The sequence below is a fragment of the Aegilops tauschii genome, chromosome 6 (genome assembly GCF_002575655.3).
Source record: "Aegilops tauschii subsp. strangulata cultivar AL8/78 chromosome 6, Aet v6.0, whole genome shotgun sequence".
NCBI lineage: Eukaryota > Viridiplantae > Streptophyta > Magnoliopsida > Poales > Poaceae > Aegilops > Aegilops tauschii.
This window is the reverse complement of record NC_053040.3, coordinates 376,091,654-376,111,996: the sequence shown is the minus strand read 5'-3', so window position 1 is coordinate 376,111,996 and position 20,343 is coordinate 376,091,654. Positions and strand designations below refer to the sequence as shown.

General features: G+C 49.7%; 2 protein-coding genes across 2 annotated transcripts; both read left to right on the top strand.

Moving 5' to 3' along the window:
• The first annotated feature begins 7,234 nt into the window (after window positions 1-7,234).
• LOC109741489 (pentatricopeptide repeat-containing protein At1g31920) lies at window positions 7,235-9,814 on the top strand. Its single transcript, XM_020300581.4, has one exon. It carries the CDS (start codon window positions 7,774-7,776, stop codon window positions 9,604-9,606), a length of 1,833 nt encoding a protein of 610 aa, XP_020156170.1. The 5' UTR covers window positions 7,235-7,773; the 3' UTR covers window positions 9,607-9,814.
• Window positions 9,815-16,121: 6,307 nt separating this feature from the next.
• On the top strand, window positions 16,122-20,340 carry LOC109741493 (4-coumarate--CoA ligase 2). Its single transcript, XM_020300584.4, has 5 exons — window positions 16,122-17,333; window positions 19,135-19,333; window positions 19,435-19,648; window positions 19,773-19,875; window positions 19,961-20,340. Exons 1-5 carry the CDS (start codon window positions 16,263-16,265, stop codon window positions 20,078-20,080), a joined length of 1,707 nt encoding a protein of 568 aa, XP_020156173.1. The 5' UTR covers window positions 16,122-16,262; the 3' UTR covers window positions 20,081-20,340.
• Window positions 20,341-20,343: the final 3 nt, after the last annotated feature.

The window sequence follows — 20,343 nt, the reverse complement described above, 5'->3', positions numbered from 1 at the left end:
TAGGCCATGAAGATATGTAAAGTTGGGTCAAATACATTAAGTATCTTTACTTTGGCAGCAATTACTCCTTTAAAGGATGGTGAATTGCCCGCCTCCTAGGGGCATCCACGCTCCGCACCATCTGATCCGCGCCTCACGCTGTTGTCTGCCTAGCGCACTCCCCGCCATCCGATCGTGCCCTCTAGTGGAGAACTTGGAAAATTTTGTGTACAAAACTTGGGAGTGATAATGCAAAACTATGTTACTTCTCCATCTCACTTATATAAACTAAACAAAGTGTAGCATATTCTTTTACATAGGAAAAAGTCCAAAACAAACCTTGAACTTGTAGACCAAACTTAAATTGAACCCTGAACTTCAAATCCCTGAAATTAGCACGCCGAACTATCTAATCCCGGTCTATTTTAAACCAAACAGGGATCGTCGACGTTGCGGATGGAACCCGGGATGGTGGCTGCGGCCAGACTGGGCCGGCCCATCTTTTTTTTGCAATATTTTTTCCGAACCACGCTACATGAAAACGTAGAAAAAATAGAGGCTTGTGAATCGAACTTCCAACCTAACGCTAGTACGCACATCCTGCTAGCCACTCTAACTGATTGCCGTTGCTCAGATAAGAAAAGCGCGAAATTATTTAAACCAACACAGCGTCGAGATTTGAAAACATTTTCTACAATTGTTTGAAACATTTTCTTGAAATTTGTCAACAATTTCCAAATCCGAATATTCTCGAAGAAAAAATCAATTTTTAAAATTCCAAACATTTTTTAAAAATTTGCACATTTTTTTTGTTTTACGAACAGTTTTTGAGAAACATGACTTTTTAAACATGAACCATTTTTTAAAGCCCAGAACATTCTTTAGAGTGTGAAACCTTTTGGCAAAAAAGGACAAATTGTTGAAAACACAAACAATTTTGAAACCTGGAAAAAATTAATTAAAGTACGATTCTTTCCCCATTATTAAGTTTTTTAGAAAATGTTCACATTCTAAAATATTGTTCAGGATTCAAAATTTGTTCCTATTTTTCAAAATATGATTATGTTTAAAAATGTCATCTTTTCGAAAAAAAATCTCAATTCAAAATTTTGTTCAGGTTTAAAAATTGTTACTGAAAAATCACGTTTAAAAATGGTTCAGGTATAAAATATATTCAGGGATTTCAAAATGGTCATGTTTGAAACTTTGTTTGTGTTTTAAAAAAACCGTATTTCCAAAATTTCTTTACACTTTTGCAAACATGTTCACAATTTTAAAAAACTGTTTTTGCTTTTAAGGATATCCGGATTTTAAAATTGTTGATTATTTTCAAGAAAATGTTTAAAAAACTCTAAAATGTTTTCGAATCTGGATGCTAATTAGTCTGGTTAAATATTTTCGCTCCTTTTATTTATCACTAACAGTTATTAGGTGGAGTCGCTACATGATGAGTTTAGTAGCGGCAGATCTTAAGTTCGATTCCCCATGAGTATTTTTCTTTTTGGTATTTTTATAAGTCAAAAGAAAAAACATGTTTCGCGCTTGGTGGGCCGGCCCAGTCGCCAGCGATCCCAGTTCGACCAGCTGCCACGTCGACAATCCCTTCGAAAAAGCGTCCAAGATTTAATATAGACCGGGATTAGATAGTTCGGTGTGCTGATTTCAGTGATTTGAAGTTCGGGGTTCGATTTAGCTTTGGTCTACAAGTTCAACGTTTGTTTTGGACTTTTTCCATTTACAAAATTGATGTTTTTTATATAAGCTCGATTTGCTCAACCATGACATATGTTGGTTCCTCTAGTCCTCGCTATTTTCGGTAATATATTATTCTTTTACCGAAAAAGAATATATTGCTATTTAATGGAACAAATATTATATGACCCGAATAGTTCAGCCTCATGGGCCAAAGTGCGATGCAACCCATGCCGCTTGTTCTTGTGGATTTAATGTGATCCCGACATCATGATGAGCCCATTGATGATGTGGATATGATTTAGGAAAACACCAGTTTTCAGCCGCTTGATCGCTTGATCGTGTCATCCGGGTGTGTACCTGTTGGATCAAAAGGTCATCATACGATGTGTGATCGTTGCCTCTCTGAAAGCACCTCGCACGAACCAACTCCAACCTTATCTCGGTCACCCATCGCTCAGCCCCATTCGCAATCTCCATCGATGTGTGCTATGTCTCCCACCTCCAGCGAGCATCAAGCTTTGCATCACACTCATGCCCCATGGTGCTACAAGGAATGCCTCTGGTGCTTGTCATACATACAATAGTGAGTAAACAGAAATTTGGATTCACAAAATCGACATAGTGTAATTTAGAAATGTGTTGGGTGTGTGCGTTTGTTCATGTATGTGTCCCTTCTTATTTCTGGAATGTGAAAGAAAGGTCAAAGCATGCAAGTATCTACCCAATAAGGGAACAATTGAGGATGATGGTGCACCCATGATAACGTAACCATTTTCATGTTTTTATGAGCACCTTTGCTAAATGTAGCTTATAACTTAATGGGCTAAATTTATGACTTGACTAATGATTAATTCAATAACATATATGTACTGATATATAAACTTGGGTTTCAACGATTCTCATCCAGAAGAAACTACATGTGATTGTGATTCGTAACTATAAAAAATTGTATAATTCTTTTACGATAGATGATCGATGTTCAGGTCAGGCAACCATAGTATGCCATATATTTTGGACAAAGGGAGTATTTCATCTTTAAATTTCCAGGGAATTGCTAGATGTGTAAACTACACATGCACAAGCGTCCCCGCGGGGATGGATGTGCTCTCACAGCAAAAGGGGGTATTTCATCTTCTATACACATGAAAAAAGTTTTATTTATAAAGCAAGAAGATATCTTTTGTCAATAAGAAAGTGGTATTTCCAGAAAACAATGTTGATTCTATGGCTATGTGGATATGGGCAACATATGCGTTAAATTGGGTTGTGTGATTCACTTTTGGTCGGCATATTTTTATTTGAAAACAAAACCATTAGAAACCAGTAAAGAAAAGACAAAAGCCTTCTAGTAGGTACCTAAAACTAAGAAATCAGGAATCAAAACCTAGCTAAATGATAGGCCAGCTTAGACGCTTAACTTACTCGGCTATGCGCGATTTGTGGACATTAGATCACAATAGGTGACAAATAGGAAACACCATGGTTTTCTAGTCCCACCAACCACTGCGTGTCTTTAGCACAAAAGTACAAAATGACGGTGCACCTCCCGCAACAGGAAAAGTGTCGTTGAAAGGAAAAGCTTAACGGGCCAGCCATTGATGTGGCCCATTTATACAAATCTTTCTACATTTTATGAAAAGGTAAAAAACAAATCTGAAAATATTCCCAAATTTAAGTTTAATAATGGATAAAACATATTCCTACATACAATGAGAATGTTCATTTTTTCTAAATTCATAATATGAAAAATGAGTTGTTCGCCCATGTTAGAATACGTGTTTATATAATTTTAGAATGTTTATATATATCCTTCCAAAAGGTAACAAAAAACAAATATTAAAAACAAATAAAAAAAGAGTGTGTCTAAGACTCATCTAGATGTGACATAACTATGTCGCACCTAAATAAAACACGAAGGAACAACCTTTCATTGTGTGGTGCAGTAAGATATTTGCAAAAAGGGAGTAGATGTATGTTTGATTTGGAAATAATTATTTTGGTTGATGTTCATAGCCGTTAGATAGATAGATTTTTCTCTCCTCTCCTCACCTAAAAATATATGTTTCCTCTGTAAACAAATATAAGATGCTCTGTATGCAGAGGTAGTACTACTTTCTTGTCACTTTAATTTCGCACGGAATCTTTAAATTTAAGACCACGTGATTCTTGGTGTCCGAGTGAAATATGGTCACTCCTTTGAGAAATAGCAAAAGGAAAACACTCCCTTCCAGCGGGCAGGTAGCTCCCTCAAATCAGCCGGGTGCGTAGCCGTTCGATCAAATCCAATCATGCGCGCGTAGTGATACTGTTAACAAACGACGCCTCCCTCTGAAACATCCCGCACGAACCGCGTAGCCTGGCCCACCACTCCCCCCCCCATTCTCAATCTTCACCACGGCACCACCGATGGATGCTCTCTCAATCAGCGAGAACACTGTGCTACAATTGACGCTGCCGATTCTGCAAAGCCACGGGGCTGCATGGATGGCGGCCGTCGGTGTTGCGACCGGCGTGGTGAAGGGGCGGTCGGCGCCGTTGCTTCGACGGCTGTGCGATGATGGAGCTGATGATACGACGGCCCTCGGGATGATGCGCGGTGATATTTGTGAGGCGACGTTGCGATGGGAGCGGCGGTTGCCGGCGTTCTTGGAGGTGATGCTGGAAGGGGAGTGGTAGAGCTGCTACTGCATCAAGGTGCTGTAAAGACGGGGGTGACGCATCCCTCGCCGGTGCTGCTAAGCCGCTCACCGACATGCATTGGGTGGATGTTGCGAGGCTGCTCACCATGGGAGCGTGGGTGTTAGAGCATCTTCACTAGCCTCCCCAGGACACCTTTTTAGGCTCGGACGACACTTTTCGCCGAAAAACGGCCCAGCCACGCCCCCAACGCCCCCCAGGACGTCAAAATAGCGCCGGCAAACCCAGGCGAAACCCGGCGCGCTGGGGGTCTCTTGAGGGCGCCGGCGGGAGTTTCGGCGAATCGTGTCTCACCACATGTCCTTTTTCTTGGCCCACTTAATCATTCTCCTCACAAACTTTTGCTTGGGGTGGGGTGTGACTGGGAAGATGCCCTCTTTATTTCGCCGGATGATCCCCAAGACATCAATTTTTTGGTTCGGTGATGTTCTTGTGGGTTCCAACGGCTGGAGATGCTCTTATGCGCCATACATACCTTCAATGGCCACAAGGAGTGCCGCGACAGCATCGACAGTCACGACCATGCTATGAGACGTGCTTCAATTTGTCGTGGCAATGCGTCGACGGCCGCTACGATGCTTCGATGACCACGGCAATGGGTGTGCTTCAATGGCCATGGCAATGCTTCCATGTCCATGACGACTTCGACAACCACGCAATGCTTCAACGACTAGGGCGACGAGGCATGCGATGAAGGCATTGACGACCGCAGCCATGCAACGACGCATGCTCCAAATGGTCACGGAGATGCTTCGACGACCATGACGACATCGATGACCGCGGAATGCTTCGATGGCCACGACGACAAGCGTGCTTCGATGGCCGTGGCAATGCTTCCATGTCCATGACGACTTCAATGGCCACGCAATGCTTTAATGACTAGAGCGACGAGACATGGCATGACAGCATTGACGACCGCGGCCATGCAACGACGTATGCTCCAAATGGCCACGGAGATGCTTCGACGACCATGACGACATCGATGACCACGACGACAAGCGTGCTTCGATGGCCGTGGCAATGCTTCCATGTCCATGACGACTTCAATGGCCACGCAATGCTTTAATGACTAGAGCGACGAGACATGGCATGACAGCGTTGACGACCGCGGCCATGCAACGACGCATGCTCCAAATGGTCACGGAGATGCTTCGACGACCATGACGACATCGATGACCGCGGAATGCTTCGATGACCACGACGACAAGCGTGCTTCGATGGCCGTGGCAATGCTTCCATGACCATGATGACTTTGATGGCCACGAGAATGCTTCAATGACTAGAGCGACGAGACATGGCATGACAGCGTTGACGACCGCGGCCATGCGACGAGGCATGCTCCAATAGTCATGGTGATGCTTCGACAACCACAACGCCATCAGACTGCAGAAATGCTTCGACAACCACAACGACGGGCGTGCTTCAATGGTCGTGCCAATGCTTCCATGACCATGATGACTTCGACGGCCACAACAATGCTTCAACAACTAGGGCGACGAGGCGTGCCATGATGGCATTGATGACCGCGGCCATGCAATGCGGATGCTCCAATGGTCGCGGCGATGCTTCGGCGACCACGACGACATCCACGTTTGTGGAGATTCTTTGATGACCACGATGACAGGCATGCTTCAATGACCGTGGCAATGCTTCCATGACCGACAACTTCGACAGCCACGACAATTCTTCAATGACTAGGGCGGCGGGACATGCCATGACGTCGTTTGACGAGCACAGACCATGCAACGAGGCATGCTTCAAGGTCATGCCAATGCTTCGATAACTACGATGACGTAGACGACCGCAGAAATGCTTCGACAACCATGACGATGAGGCATGCCATCACAACGTCGATGTCCGTGGCCATGCAACGAGGCATGCTTCAAGGTCATGCCAATGCTTTGATAACCACGACGACGTAGACGACCGCCGAAATGCTTCGACGACCATGACGATGAGGCGTGCCATCACAGCTTCGATGTCCGCGGCCGTGCAACGGGGCATGCTTCAATGAGCTTTACGGAGCATCACCGGTGTTGTTATGGAGCATCGATGGGTTGCTGGAGCATCACTGGTGCTGCCATGGAGCATCGTCGGGCCGTCGGGATGTTGAACCTCGCGGGTGCTGCAATGGAGCATCGACGGGTCGCCGGAGCATCACCGGTGACACGATGGAGCATGGTGGGTCGCCGGAGCATCACCTGTGCTACAATGGAGCATCGACGGGTCGGCGCAGCATCGCCAGTGCTGCAATGGAGCATCGACGGGTCGGCGCAGCATCACCTGTGCTGCAATGGAGCATCGACGGGTCGGCGCAGCATCGCCAGTGCTGCAACGGAGCATTTGCCAGTCTGCCGGAGCATCACCATTGCTTTGATGGAACATCAACGGGTCGCCGAAGCCTAGCCGGTGCTGTTACGAAGCATCGACGGGTCGCCGGAGCATCGCTAATGCTTCAGGAGATGGTCGCAACTGCGTCGGTGCTGCAGCCGTGGCCAGTGCTGACGAGCTCGCCGGCGTTTTGCTTTCAGATGACCGGTGACACAGCTGATGCAACGTGGACGTACGTTGCATCTCGTGCAAGTAGAAGTTCGTGGTGCAAGTAGAAGTTCGGGGCCAACTGCCGCCCGTCGCGTGGGAAAGGACGTTGCATTGCATTCGATGGCTGGCTGGAGTGGCTGCGTAAGATACATGGGCGTATCGTGGTGGAAGTGATGGCTGGTCCAGGGATCAAGCAGATCAAATCGATGCAAATGAACGGCTAGCCAGGCGGCTGATCTTTTCGTAAGATCAGCCGGCTTACGCCTAGCAGCGGCCATAGCAAAACCCATCACACATTTGCACCACCACATGATATGGTACTGAAGACCAAGCGGCCTGCTTGGTAAGCTACTAAAAAATTGCTAACAATGACACGGTACTGAAAAACGGAGATAACCATGAAAGATCCGATCCTAAATCCATTTCTAGGGTAGATCCAAGTCCTAAGTAACACGAGCGATTAATTAGACCTTCAGAGTATGGCCCCGGCTGCCATCCTGTCGCAGTGTCGCTGCTTGCCCAGTTGGCCGGGCAATGGATCTTATCCCCAGCCTAATGACGCCGTGACAGCATCCATTCCGCCCATCTGCCATTTGTCCGCTCCATACCCCTGGATGACATTCCACAGCCCATGAAAATCCCACCACCGCTTCCCAGCCACGAAATCCTACCCCCGCGCAGTTCCATCTCCGCATCGAGTGAACAACGAGGAAGCTAGCAGAGGGACGTGGGATTTTCACTCCTCGCGGTAACCAATTCGTGTGGACGCCCCAGCTCCATGTTAGCCACTCGTTCGCAGTTCGACGATGGTACGGTCTCACTCTCATCGCCCCTGTTGTCCCGCACGCCGATGGTAGCGCCATGGTGGGAGGTCTAGTGCTCCCCCAGCCGCAGCACCAGGCCGCCACGCCAAGAACCGCCGCCCCGGCGCCGGCGCTGGAGCAGGCGCCGTGCTGCGCCACGGTCTCGGCGCGGCCCGTGCGGGGCCTGGACGAGGTCAGGAAGGCGCACGCGAGGAACGTCAAGCTCGGCCTCGACCGCTCTCCGCCGCACCTGCGGCCGCTCCTCGCGGCGTGCGCGCTCGGGGAGTGGCCGGGCAGCATGGAGTACGCGGCGGCCATCTTCGCCACGCTCGACGAGCCGGAGGCGTTCGACTACAACACACTGATGCGCGGCCACGTCGTCGGCGGCCGCGACCCCGCGGCCGCTCTGCGGCTGTACGTCGACATGCTGAACGACGGCGTCGAGCCCGACGGCTACACGTTCCCGTTCGTCCTCAAGGCGTGCGCGCAGCTCGCGGCGTTGCGGCAAGGGAGGCAGCTGCAGGGACACGCCGTGAAGCTCGGGTTCCTCGAGCACGACGAGCACGCGCAGAACAGCCTCATCAGCTTCTACGGCAAGTGCGGCGAGCCGGAGTTGGCGCGCCGGGCGTTCGAGCAGATGGAGGCCGGGGAGAGAACGGCGGCGTCCTGGAGCGCGCTGCTCGCGGCGTACACGAAGGCCGGGCGGTGGGCTGATTGCCTCGAGTCGTTCGGCGCGATGGCGCGGGACGGGTGGAGGCCCGACGAGAGCTCCATGGTGAGCGCGCTCTCGGCGTGCGCGCACCTGGGCGCCTACGACGTCGGCCGGAGCGTCCACTGCGCGCTGCTGAGGAATACCATGACGCTGAACACGTTCATGGAGACGTCCCTGGTGGACATGTACGCCAAGTGCGGCTGCATCGAGAAGGCGACGGCGGTGTTCGACAGCATGGACGGCAAGAAGAACGAGTGGACGTACAGCGCCATGGTGTCCGGCTTGGCGTTGCACGGGGACGGGCGTAAGGCGCTGCAGGTGTTCGACGCGATGATCAGGGAGGGACACCAGCCCGACGAGGCCGTGTACGTCGGCGTGCTCAACGCGTGCAGCCGCTCGGGGCTGCTCGAGGAAGGCCTGCGGTGCTTCGACCGGATGCGGCTTGAGCGCAAGGTGGCTCCCAACGCGCAGCACTACGGCTGCATGGTGGACCTCATGGCCCGCGCCGGGAGGCTGGACGAGGCGCGCGCGCTCATCGGGAGCATGCCCACGGGTCCCACGGACACGGCCTGGCGGAGCCTGCTCAACGCCTGCCGGATCCACGGCGACATCGAGCTCGCCGAGCGCGCGCTGCGGGAGCTGGCGCGCCTCGGCGGCGCCGTCAACGCCGGCGACTACATAATCCTCGCGGATATGCACGCCAGGGCCGAGAACTGGGACGAGGCGGCCGCGCTCCGGACGGAGGCGGTGGAAAGGGGCCTAGCGCAGGCGCCGGGGTTCAGCGCCGTGGAGGTGCACGGCGAGATGCACCGGTTCACGTCGCAGGACCGGTCGCACCGCCGGACGGCCGACATCTACGAGATGCTCCACCAGATGGAGTGGCAGCTCCGGTTCGAGGGCTACAAGCCAGACACGTCGGAGGTGGCGCTGGACGCGGACGACGAGGAGAAGCGGAGCGCCGTCGCCGCCCACAGCCAGAAGCTGGCCTTGGCGTTCGGGCTGCTCAGCACGCCGGAAGGCACTCCGGTGAGGGTCGTCACCAACCTTCGGATGAGCAAGGAGTGCCACGCCTACAGCGCGCTGATATCGGAGATCTTCGGGAGGGAGGTCGTCGTCAGGGACCGGAACCGTTTCCACCGGTTCCGGCGTGGCACCTGCAGCTGCGGGAACTATTGGTAGCGCCAGGCATTAGCTGTGAACTGTATCAGATTCATATGTGATGGTGTAAATATGGGCAACTGAATTTTCATCCAAGCGTATGCGATTGATTTATTTGTTGTGAATGGATTATATGGTGATTTTTTGAAGCCAGGATTATATGGTGTAGATCAGTGCAGCAACGTGTGTAATGTAATGTGCTGTACTTGAAAATCTCTTTTCATGTCAATTGCTATTCCTCGGGCATTTGATTTTTTACTCATTTAAAAAAATGTTTTCATGTCAGTCGATTTCACCCCCCGAGGTCATGACATGGCTGGTCACAGTGTTGCAAGTGGAGGCTGAGCCGGAGGTCGACTCCGTACCAGGGCATGATGGTCGGGGGTGACGGCAACACGGATAAACGTACACTACTAATAAATAGAAAAAGGACCCAATATACACCTGATGTTCCGTCTGGAAGGCTCCTAGATCGAACGAAAGGTTTGCCGATGGAGGAATGATCGATCGAACGAAAATCGCTCTCTCATATAATACAAAAAAGGCACAGAAAATACAAATTACAAATGCCAAGCTTGGATTTATAAATTTAGCATGGTATATTTCAAAAAAGACTATGAAAAATCAAGGCAACCCGTATACAAGTTTACATGGCAAAATCCAACTATCATGGCAACAGATAATTTCCATGGCAAAACCTATGTTGGATTGCAAATTGTATGATGACTATTAACCCCAAAAAAAAGTCATGGCTAAAAATAAAAATCACCATGATCCAATTAATAAAATCTCCATGATCTCAAACATAAAATTACCATGGTCTAAAAAAATGCCACGCTACAAAAATTAAAATTGCCATGTTCCCAATAATAAGTTTGCCATGGTTTAAATTAAATTGTGAATTTGGTCCAAAAATATATATATTTCCGTGGTCACTAAAATTGCCATGGTTCATACACTAATTTTGCCATGATGCATACAATAATTTTTTTCCATGATCCCAAAACAAAAGTTGACATGATACATAAACTAAAAAATGTAAACATGGCAAAAGTTGTAAGATTTTTTCCATGACAAAATTTGTCCTCGAAACATGGCAAATTTTGTATTGTTGACATGGCAAAAGTTGTAAGATTTTTTCCATTCAAAATTTGTATTGGTAACATCTCAAAATTTGTGTGCTGACATGGCAAAAGTTATGACGATTTTTGCCATGGAAAAATGTGTATTGGTGAGATGGCGAAAATTGGATTTCAGACATTGCAAGAGTTTAAATATTGTTGACATGCAAAAAGTTTTTTTTAATGTGTATTGTAATGATATATTGCCATGGCAAAATGTGTATTGGTAACATGGCAAAAACTGGATTCGAGACATTGCAAGAGTTTTAAGATATCTGCCATGGTAAAAGATTTCACAAGTTATGAGTTGCAATGATATTTGCCATGTGGAAAAGGATTTTAAAATTTGCCCATAAAATGATGGCTTTCTAACGCATGGCAAAAAAAGATTGTACTAGTCACATGGTAAAAGTTTATGATATTTTGTGATCTAGATCGTGGCATCTTCACATATCATGGCAAATACTAAAAAACAATTGATTATGAATCATGGCAACTCTAGAGTTTTAATGTACCGGTGGCATGACAACTACTTGTTGTGATGTTGAGATAACACGTCATGGTGACATGCTAGTTTGTTTAGGATTTGCCTTCGAGGTGGATGAGAAAAGGCTTTGGGTCCTAATAAAGTTGCCATGAGTGTACTCTAAAAAATGCCACCCTCAAGACAAACTTGTCATGATCATGAGACCATGTTTCATTTGTAAGAAAAAAATTGCTGGCATTTCAATCTAATGATTTCCCCTGAATACTTATAAGATGCAACAATGCTACATGGCAAAATGGTCGTGATACATAACTGTTTTGCCTTAAAATTGCTATGTAGCAACAAATACAAAACATTTTCAGCAAAAAGTTCATGTCATGTATAATTGGCGTTCACTACATTTCCATCAGCCAATGCCAACTGCATTTTCATGGAAAATCCACTACATAATTTGCCATGGCTGCAATGCACTGTTCACTGCATTTTTAGCAGAATGGAAAACCGTTACGAGGGAGGAATCTAGTAGAAATCTCACTAGCATCTATGTATGCCTCGTTCCCTCGGTCAGTTTTATGGATTGAACGTGTCGTGGTGATGACATGGCAAGCCGCGTGCTCTCGGTCCAACGGCTACATGGACGTTACGATCTAAAATCCTAAAAAATTGACGTCAGATTTATAGTGATTCCGGTAGAAAATAAAATAAAATCATGGCATGGTCTTTTCCCCCTCTTTCTTTAGAGTTTTCTATATGCACAATTTCTCTATATTTCGATGCCTCGCTTATGCACCGAGGCCACAACGTTACAGGCAGAGGCGAGCTGATGGTCGACTCGTGCTAGGGGATAGATGGATGGTCAGGGGTGGCGGCAATGGAGAAACTTAGACCACAAAATGGTCTTGATGTTTACTTCGTGGTTTATACATAGAAGCCCATTTTCTGTGTCTTACATGAAACACATGTACCGCCTTGAAAGAACATGTGGTGCCCCCATGTTTGGTTTTGGTAATTGATGGCAATCTCTATGGACTAATGGTTACCTTGAGTTATATTTGAAGGGTTTGTCCATAGGATTTTCTTGAAGTCCATGTGTTGATTTCAAGAGTTTATGTGATGACCAAAGTGCTATTCAAGGAATTATCCAAAGATTGGTCATGTAGAAGTCATGATACAAGGTTGATCAAGACTAAGTTAAAGTGTGAATCTAGTTGATCAACACGCAAAGCGTAGAAGATGTACCGAAAGGGACCAAGTGATCACATGGTATGGTAAGCATTGTCATTATGCTTTGTGTACCAACCCATGGTCTACGTGAGAGTTCTATGTGGATTTAGGCATGTTTCCATGGGTTTGCATCAAGAGGAAGATCTCATACATCTCATGGAGGATGACATCAAGTGGTGATCGTCATCAAGATTGCGGTGCAAGTTCAAGTGGAGCATCACGAAGAGATCATGCTTGAAGCTTGTTGTCCATTGTTGTGACAATGGACTTGTTAAGATGTGCCAAAGAGTGACTCACCCATAGTGGATTATGGGGGAGCAATCTACTTGTCTTCATCGAGCCAACACAATCAAGAAAGGTGGTCCAATTGAGGGAGTCAATATTGTCATCATGTAGCTCAAGTGGACTATGTGCAAGGCAAATGTTTGCCCTTGATAAGTTTTCTATTTTACGGGTCTCATGGTGGTAGTTGGGAGACCGAGTTATAGGATCGATTGTCGTACTATCAAGGGGGGCTCTCAACTGAGTAGCTTGATCGTATCGTTCATAGAGAGCTCAAACCATTCATCCTTGAATCATCTTTCTTGGTTCTTATTTGGTGTTTCTCTTTGTGAGTTTTAGAGCTTTTGGTCATCTTCATGACAAGCTCGAGTTCATCAAAAACGGAGTTCATATATGCATCTTCTATGATGTTTTCGATGTTGGAGTTTATGCTCGTTATTCATTCATAGAGGTTTCACATCTCTATATCTTAGGCATATCTCCCCTGCCTCTTCTTGGATAGTACTAGTCATTATCTATCCGACAAGTTTGAGTTTGCTCAATTCGGAGTTCATTTGCAGAAGTTATGGCAGTTCAGGCTTTACTGCTTCCAGCTGTTTTTCTTAGGCTTTTTTGTTGCTCTCTAGCAGTAGTACCGCTCTGGTCTGCGGTAGTACCGCTTGCGCGATACTTCCGCGATTCCGATGCCGCGGGCTCTTCCGCTTATTCTTGGGCTTCTGGTTTCATTTTCCTCTCAGCGGTAGTCAAGCGGTAGTAGAGCGCGGTAGTACCGCTTGCGCGGTACTTCCGGCCCTCTACTACCGTAGGAACCTCCGCTTATATTTTAGCTTCTGGATTCGGGTTTCCTCTGCACGGATGTAGAGCAGCAGCAGTGGGCGGTAGTACCGTTGGTGGTAGCGGTAGTACCGCTTCGACGGCACTATCGCCTCCTTGAGTTTCTCAGTTGCACGTTATGGCTGAATCAACCGTGCGAGCGGAAGTACTGCTCGTTCGAGCGGTACTACCGCTTGTGCACGGACTGAGTGCATAACGGTTGGATTTGGGGGTGCCTATAAAAGGGGGTCTTCTTCCCCATTGTATTTCACCTCTTAGCTCCTGTTCTTCCCTCATTGTTGACCTTCTTCGTGCTTGCTATCTCTCAATCCCTCCAAGGATTCTTGCTAGTTCTTGGGGGAAAAGAGAGAGAAGATCTAGATCCACATTTTCACCAATCACTTTCTCCTCTTTGTGAGGGAAACCTCTTGAATTTAGATCTTGGAGTTCTTGGTGTTCTTCTTCTTGTTCTTCCTCTCATATTCCTCCATAGCTTTCGTTGCTTTGGTGGGATTTGAGAGTGAGGGACTTGGGCACTCTGTGTGCCCTTACCATTGCATTAGTTGCATCGGTTTAAGTTCTCCATGGTGATACGTGGAAGTGAAAAGTTGATAAGTTTATTTCTCTTGGGTGCTTGGTACCCTAGAGCTTGTTTCTCTTGGGTGTTTGGGCGCCCTAAACGGTTGGTGGTGCTCCTGAGCTCAATCATTATTATGTACAACTCTGGGCTTGCGTCGGGGTCTCCAATTAGGTTGTGGAGATTGCCCCGAGCAATTTGTACGGGTTCCGGTGACCGCCCCCAAGGGTTGCCAAGGCGTACGTGTTCGGTAACCACCCCCAAGGGTTGCCATTTGTGCGGGTTCGGTGACCGCCTTCAAGGGTCACTTAGTGGAATCACGGCATCTTGCATTATGCGAGGGCGTGAGGAGATTATGGTAGCCCTAGTGGCTTCTTGGGGAGCATTGTGCCTCCACACCGCTTCAAACGGAGATTAGCATCTGCAAGGGTGTGAATTTCAGGATACATCGTCGTCTTCGTGTGCCTTGGTTATCTCTTACCTGAGCCCTTTACTTTGTGATGGTCATAGTGTTTCATGTTACATATCTTGCTATCACTTAGTTGTTTATCTTTCTTAGCTGGTGCACATAGGTGAGCCTAACTGTTTTACGTTTTGTGCTTGACAAATTAAACGCTAGTTTTATGCCGTATTTGTTCAAGTCTAAACCATAATTATTTTAAAGCGCCTATTCACCCCAACCCCCCCCCCCCCCCCCCCCCCCCCCCCCCCGGCGACATCCTCGATCTTTCACACCTGCTACATAAATTTTAGTGAGTGCAGTGGGTATACTCTGTGTTACGTAACTTCACTAAACAAATACTCTCTCTGTTTCTAAATCTAAGATGTTCATAAAATGACCGTCTTACATTTAGAAACAATGGTAGTAATGAATCAAAGGTGATTGTTTGTTGGATCAAAGGAAAACCAACAAACATGAGCCCTGCTAGGCATGTTTGGTGGTGAGTTCCCATGCATACATACATAGTAGCTGAAGCCCCACATGCTAGTGTTTGCCAAGCGTCAGCGGCACCTACCCAACCCCAAATGGAGCACCTTAACGTCCTGCCTCTCTGTCGATGATCCGAACCATTTGGGAGCATGCGCTGTAATTCTTCAGAATCCAACAGAAAATCCAGAGCCATTTGGTTGGTGAGGCGCCAGACCTCAAATATAATACTCCCTCCGACCAAATATGATACTCCCACGACTGATTTCAGGGCAAGGCACTTGGTCGTAAACCACTCCGTCGAACTCAAACGTTTCTGCTGTATTTCAGTTTGTATTGTATGTAGTAGCCATCCCGAATTACCACGCTGAATCTGTAAATGAGGCTTCTTGTTTGTGGCCACATAGATGGAAGAGCATCAACTTGAGAAGAGCATGCCTCGAAACTGCGATCCCTCTTCTCTGGCTCAGCAAGTACCTGGATGCATGAGTGCATGACCATGTCCCTGACCTGTTCAGCAATTTTGAGATATTCAGTCGAGCAAACTGCACCGGAGAACTCACGGGCCGTCGAGAAGACCACATATCAAATTGCTGCATTGGAGCAGTGGACTGAATAGTGAATACCGATCAATTACGTGGATGTTCTGCTGATCGTAGCAGCCCAATCGCCTGCTAATTTCATCGTCGGCGCCACGTGCGTTCAGTCTAGCCTTTTCCCAAGCTCAAGCGGCCTCAAGTGGCCAGTGCTCCACATCATCATCAGTTCATCACTCCATCGCAGCGACAAAATACGAGTAGATCATTTTGTTCTCATCCTCCAGTTTTGCAGTCAACTAGAAGAAAGCATAAGCACAACTGATGGTATGTGGAATCAACATGTACTGATCTGAAGAGAAAGCAAGAGTATCAGGAAACTGCATTTCATTTGCGTTTCTGAAAGAAAAACGAAACGCGCACGCATTTTTGAAAGGTGAGGTGGGTTGGCTGAGAGACTGCGTGGCGGCCAGCGTGTTCGCGCCTCTTCCACACCTTCCTCCTCCTACCTACCCACCTCCCGCCCCTCCCTCCCTCCCTTCGTCGCCACTGTATTTATTCTCTCCACCTCTCACTCTCTCTCCTCCAACTCTCACGACGTACTGCGTGCACCAGTACCAACTCGCGAGCCGTTTGCTTGTCTAGTGCAGGCAGGCTCTGCTCCTTGGCCATTCCGGGAAGCTCTCTGCCTCTTGTATAGCAGAGGATCATGATCAAGGTCGCGGCACCGGAGGCTGTCGCCGCAGCCGAGGCGGTCTCGTCGGCGCTGCCGGAGGCGACGATCTTCCGGTCCAAGCTTCCGGACATCGACATCCCGAGCCACCTGCCCCTGCACGAGTACTGCTTCGCCAGGGCGGCCGAGCTCCCGGACGCGCCGTGCCTCATCGCCGCGGCCACGGGGAGGACCTACACGTTCGCCGAGACGCATGCGCTCTGCCGCAAGGCCGCCGCGGCGCTGCACCGCCTCGGCGTCGGCCACGGGGACCGCGTCATGATCCTGCTCCAGAACTGCGTGGAATTCGCCGTCGCCTTCTTCGGCGCGTCCTTCCTCGGCGCCGTCAGCACGGCGGCCAACCCGTTCTGCACCCCGCAGGAGATCCACAAGCAGTTCGTCGCCTCCGGCGCCAAGGTGATCGTCACCCAGTCCGCCTACGTCGACAAGCTCCGGCACGAGAGCTTCCGGAGAATCAGTACAAGCGGTGGCGAGGACACGCTCACCGTGATCACCGTCGACGACGAGGCGACCACCCCCGACGGATGCCTGCCCTTCTGGGGGATCGTCGGGTCCGCCGACGAGGGCTCGCTCCCGGAGGTGTCCATCTCGCCGGACGACGCCGTGGCGCTGCCCTACTCGTCGGGCACGACGGGGCTGCCCAAGGGCGTGGTGCTGACGCACGGGGGCCTGGTGTCGAGCGTGGCGCAGCAGGTGGACGGCGAGAACCCGAACCTGTACATGCGGGAGGGGGACGTGGCGCTCTGCGTGCTGCCCCTGTTCCACATCTTCTCGCTCAACTCGGTGCTGCTGTGCGCCGTGCGCGCCGGCGCGGCGGTGATGCTGATGCCCAAGTTCGAGATGGGCGCCATGCTGGCGGGCATCGAGCGGTGGCGGGTGACGGTGGCCGCCGTGGTGCCGCCGCTGGTGCTGGCGCTGGCCAAGAACCCGGTGGTGGAGCAGCACGACCTGAGCTCCATCCGGATCGTGCTCTCCGGCGCCGCGCCGCTCGGCAAGGAGCTCGAGGACGCGCTCCGTGGCCGCCTCCCGCAGGCCATCTTCGGACAGGTGCGTGTGTATATATCTGCCGCCCGCGTGATCCGCTGTTTTTATGCATGTTGGGTTGGGCCAGCAAGAAGACTTCGACTACTCCAGCATTTTTTTTTTTTTGAAACGGAGATCATTCCAGCATTAGAGCATAGGAGCTTGAATCACCATGAATCAGGAGTTTGCATTGTAGACGATCTTGAATTAGCTTGCGATAGAACATAGGAACATCTCACCACATTGAACTGAATCTAACTGAAGCGCATTTGATCGAGGAGAAGACGGTCAGTTATTCCACTCCAGGCCCCTGTGCCACAACCCACGACACGCTCGGCCATCATTTACGTGATTTTCTATTTTAATAATTCACTTTATCCATTTTAAAATAGATGACTTAACTTTGTACTAAAGTCTGTTACTGCTCGAGCATCGCTAACAAGGGTCAGCAGAGCGTTCCTGAACAAGTAGCCAAAAATGGCTGTCGTCTTGCAGCCGTAGAGCAACGTGTACTAGCCCGTCCACCAGGCCATTTTGCTCGTTTTGTGTCAGCCAACCCAACGCCACACACTCCACCAAACTAGCGCGTGTACGTGCAGCGCCACTGCCCGCTTGCTCGATCGAGGCGCGTGTGCGAGACATGCACATGCAGCAACAGCTTCAGGCTCCACGTACGCACGCAGCAAGTCGTTATTGCTTTTAGGGATACCGATCATCAACGGTAAGCGTACGTTCATACAGATATAGAAGTTGCCTGCCGTGTTGGCAAAATGGCACTGCCGTAACAAACTTGAAAGGACCCCGCTGCGATCGTTTTCCTCCTCTAGCGAAACCTAGCCGCCGCCATTAGGACAGCCGCTCCTTCCCGCGCCGTCTTCCGGCGGCTCTCCTCCCCCCGCGACCTTTTGCTCGTCGGTGGTGAGGGGGTCGCCGGATCCCGCGCATGTGGATCGTTTTAGCTTTAGGTTTTAGGGCCCAAGAAGCTTAGGGTTTTGGATCGTTTGACTTCTAGGGTTCGGCGGCGACGGCGGCGATGCTAAATAAAGAACCTTCGAATTCTTCTCCGGCGAGGCGATCGTCTCTATTATCGGTGAAGGATCTGGGAACCAGTCTGTTCAAGTGGGGGTGTCGTGGCGGCGGCGGCATCCTTGTGGTGGACATGTGTCCTCGGGCTCCGCCGTTGCGACGGTGTCTGCTCCGACGTCAGCGTGGAGCTCGGGAGGTAGTCGAGGAGCTGATGCGGATCGTGGTCTGCATCGACGACATCTGAAAGACGGAGCGTGTGCTGGGCTCGTGGTTCGTGGATGGCGGGTATGGTTTCCTCCTCCGACATCTTAGTCATGTGGGGGATACCAGATCTGAAGTTCGATGACGTGTTGCCCCGGTCTGATTTGTTTAACGGTAATGGTTTCTTCTTTGGCGAGCCACTTTGGATGTCCGCAAAGCTGCATATCAGCGATGGAGCCGCGTCGAGCTCGAGTGAGAAGGTGATCCGTCAGTTTTTTTTGGGGGCTGCTTTGGTGGTGCCGGAGGCAGATGGCGGGTGTTGGTGTCAAGCGCAAAAACGTTCTGCTGTCTTTTCAGTTTTATCATGTCGGCCTTCACGTGACTTGTACTTTAATCTTTAATTTTTATGATTACCATGTAAAAAATGGCACTGCCGTACGGTTCACACAATCTCATGTCGCGTCGATGGAAAGTTGGTTGCTCAGCTAACCTACGTGAGCCGCGAGCCGCTCGCCGCACCTACCTCCATGGTCCCGGCGCGTGCGTCGCGTGGTGCGCGTCCCACCGGATGGAAAGTTGACACGTGAGGCTGTCGCAGGGGTACGGGATGACGGAGGCCGGACCGGTGCTGTCCATGTGCCCGGCGTTCGCGAGGGAGCCGACGCCGGCCAAGTCCGGGTCGTGCGGCACGGTGGTGCGCAACGCGGAGCTCAAGGTGGTGGACCCCGACACGGGCCTCTCCCTCGGCCGCAACCTCCCCGGCGAGATCTGCATCCGCGGCCCGCAGATCATGAAAGGTACTACACAACGTTTTTAGTGCGGTCGTTACGTCTGTCAAGTCGTAGCCAGGGAACGGACACGTCTGACAGATGCGGGCATATGTGTATGGTCCGTGCAGGCTACCTGAATGACCCCGTGGCCACGGCCGCGACGATCGACGTCGAGGGGTGGCTCCACACCGGCGACGTCGGCTACGTCGACGACGACGACGAGGTCTTCATCGTCGACCGCGTCAAGGAGCTCATCAAGTTCAAGGGCTTCCAGGTGCCGCCGGCCGAGCTGGAGGCTCTGCTCATCGCGCATCCCTCCATCGCCGACGCGGCCGTCGTACCGTAAGAAAACCATCGTCTCATCTCACTCCTTGAATATCTTCTAGTGCAACATCACTTGTTCAGCATCAGGAACAAGATCGACCTGGTCGGGGTAATTAACCGGAAGCTTGTAAATGAATGGCAGGCAAAAGGATGACGCCGCCGGTGAGGTCCCGGTGGCGTTCGTGGTGCGCGCCGCCGATTCCGACATCGCCGAGGAGGCCATCAAGGAGTTCGTATCCAAGCAGGTAGTCACACACGAGAGCAGCTACAGAACCTTGGTTGCTGAATCGATCGGCCATCTCTGAACACAGTTAGTTTGCCCATTTTCAGGTGGTGTTTTACAAGAGGCTGCACAAGGTGTACTTCACCCACGCGATCCCCAAGTCGGCGTCAGGGAAGATACTGAGGAAAGAGCTCAGAGCCAAACTCGCCTCCCCTGTCACTGCCTGAACAACTACTACTAGACTACATCCAAGATGTCATTTTTTGACGGCCGGCAACTCCAAGATATACTCCCTTCGTTCCAAAGTAAGTGCCGTGGTTTTGATTCAATTTTGGAACGGAGGGAGTATATGTTTGGCCGCCTTTGTCATTTGAAAGATTGTTTTTTGCCTGTACCATGTTTTTGTATGCTATATACTCTCTCCATTGAGTAGATGTATCAGAATTGGTTCATTTTGATATCAACTTGTTTGCGCCAAAAGCTTAAATTG

Bases quoted from the DNA above. Each gene is read 5' to 3' on its own strand.
- LOC109741489 (XM_020300581.4), top strand. From the start codon at position 7,774: ATGGTGGGAGGTCTAGTGCTCCCCCAGCCGCAGCACCAGGCCGCCACG.
- LOC109741493 (XM_020300584.4), top strand. From the start codon at position 16,263: ATGATCAAGGTCGCGGCACCGGAGGCTGTCGCCGCAGCCGAGGCGGTC. The intron at 17,334-19,134 runs GTGCGTGTGTAT...AGGCTGTCGCAG, and splicing joins CGCAGGCCATCTTCGGACAG to GGGTACGGGATGACGGAGGC. The intron at 19,649-19,772 runs GTAAGAAAACCA...AATGAATGGCAG, and splicing joins GCCGACGCGGCCGTCGTACC to GCAAAAGGATGACGCCGCCG.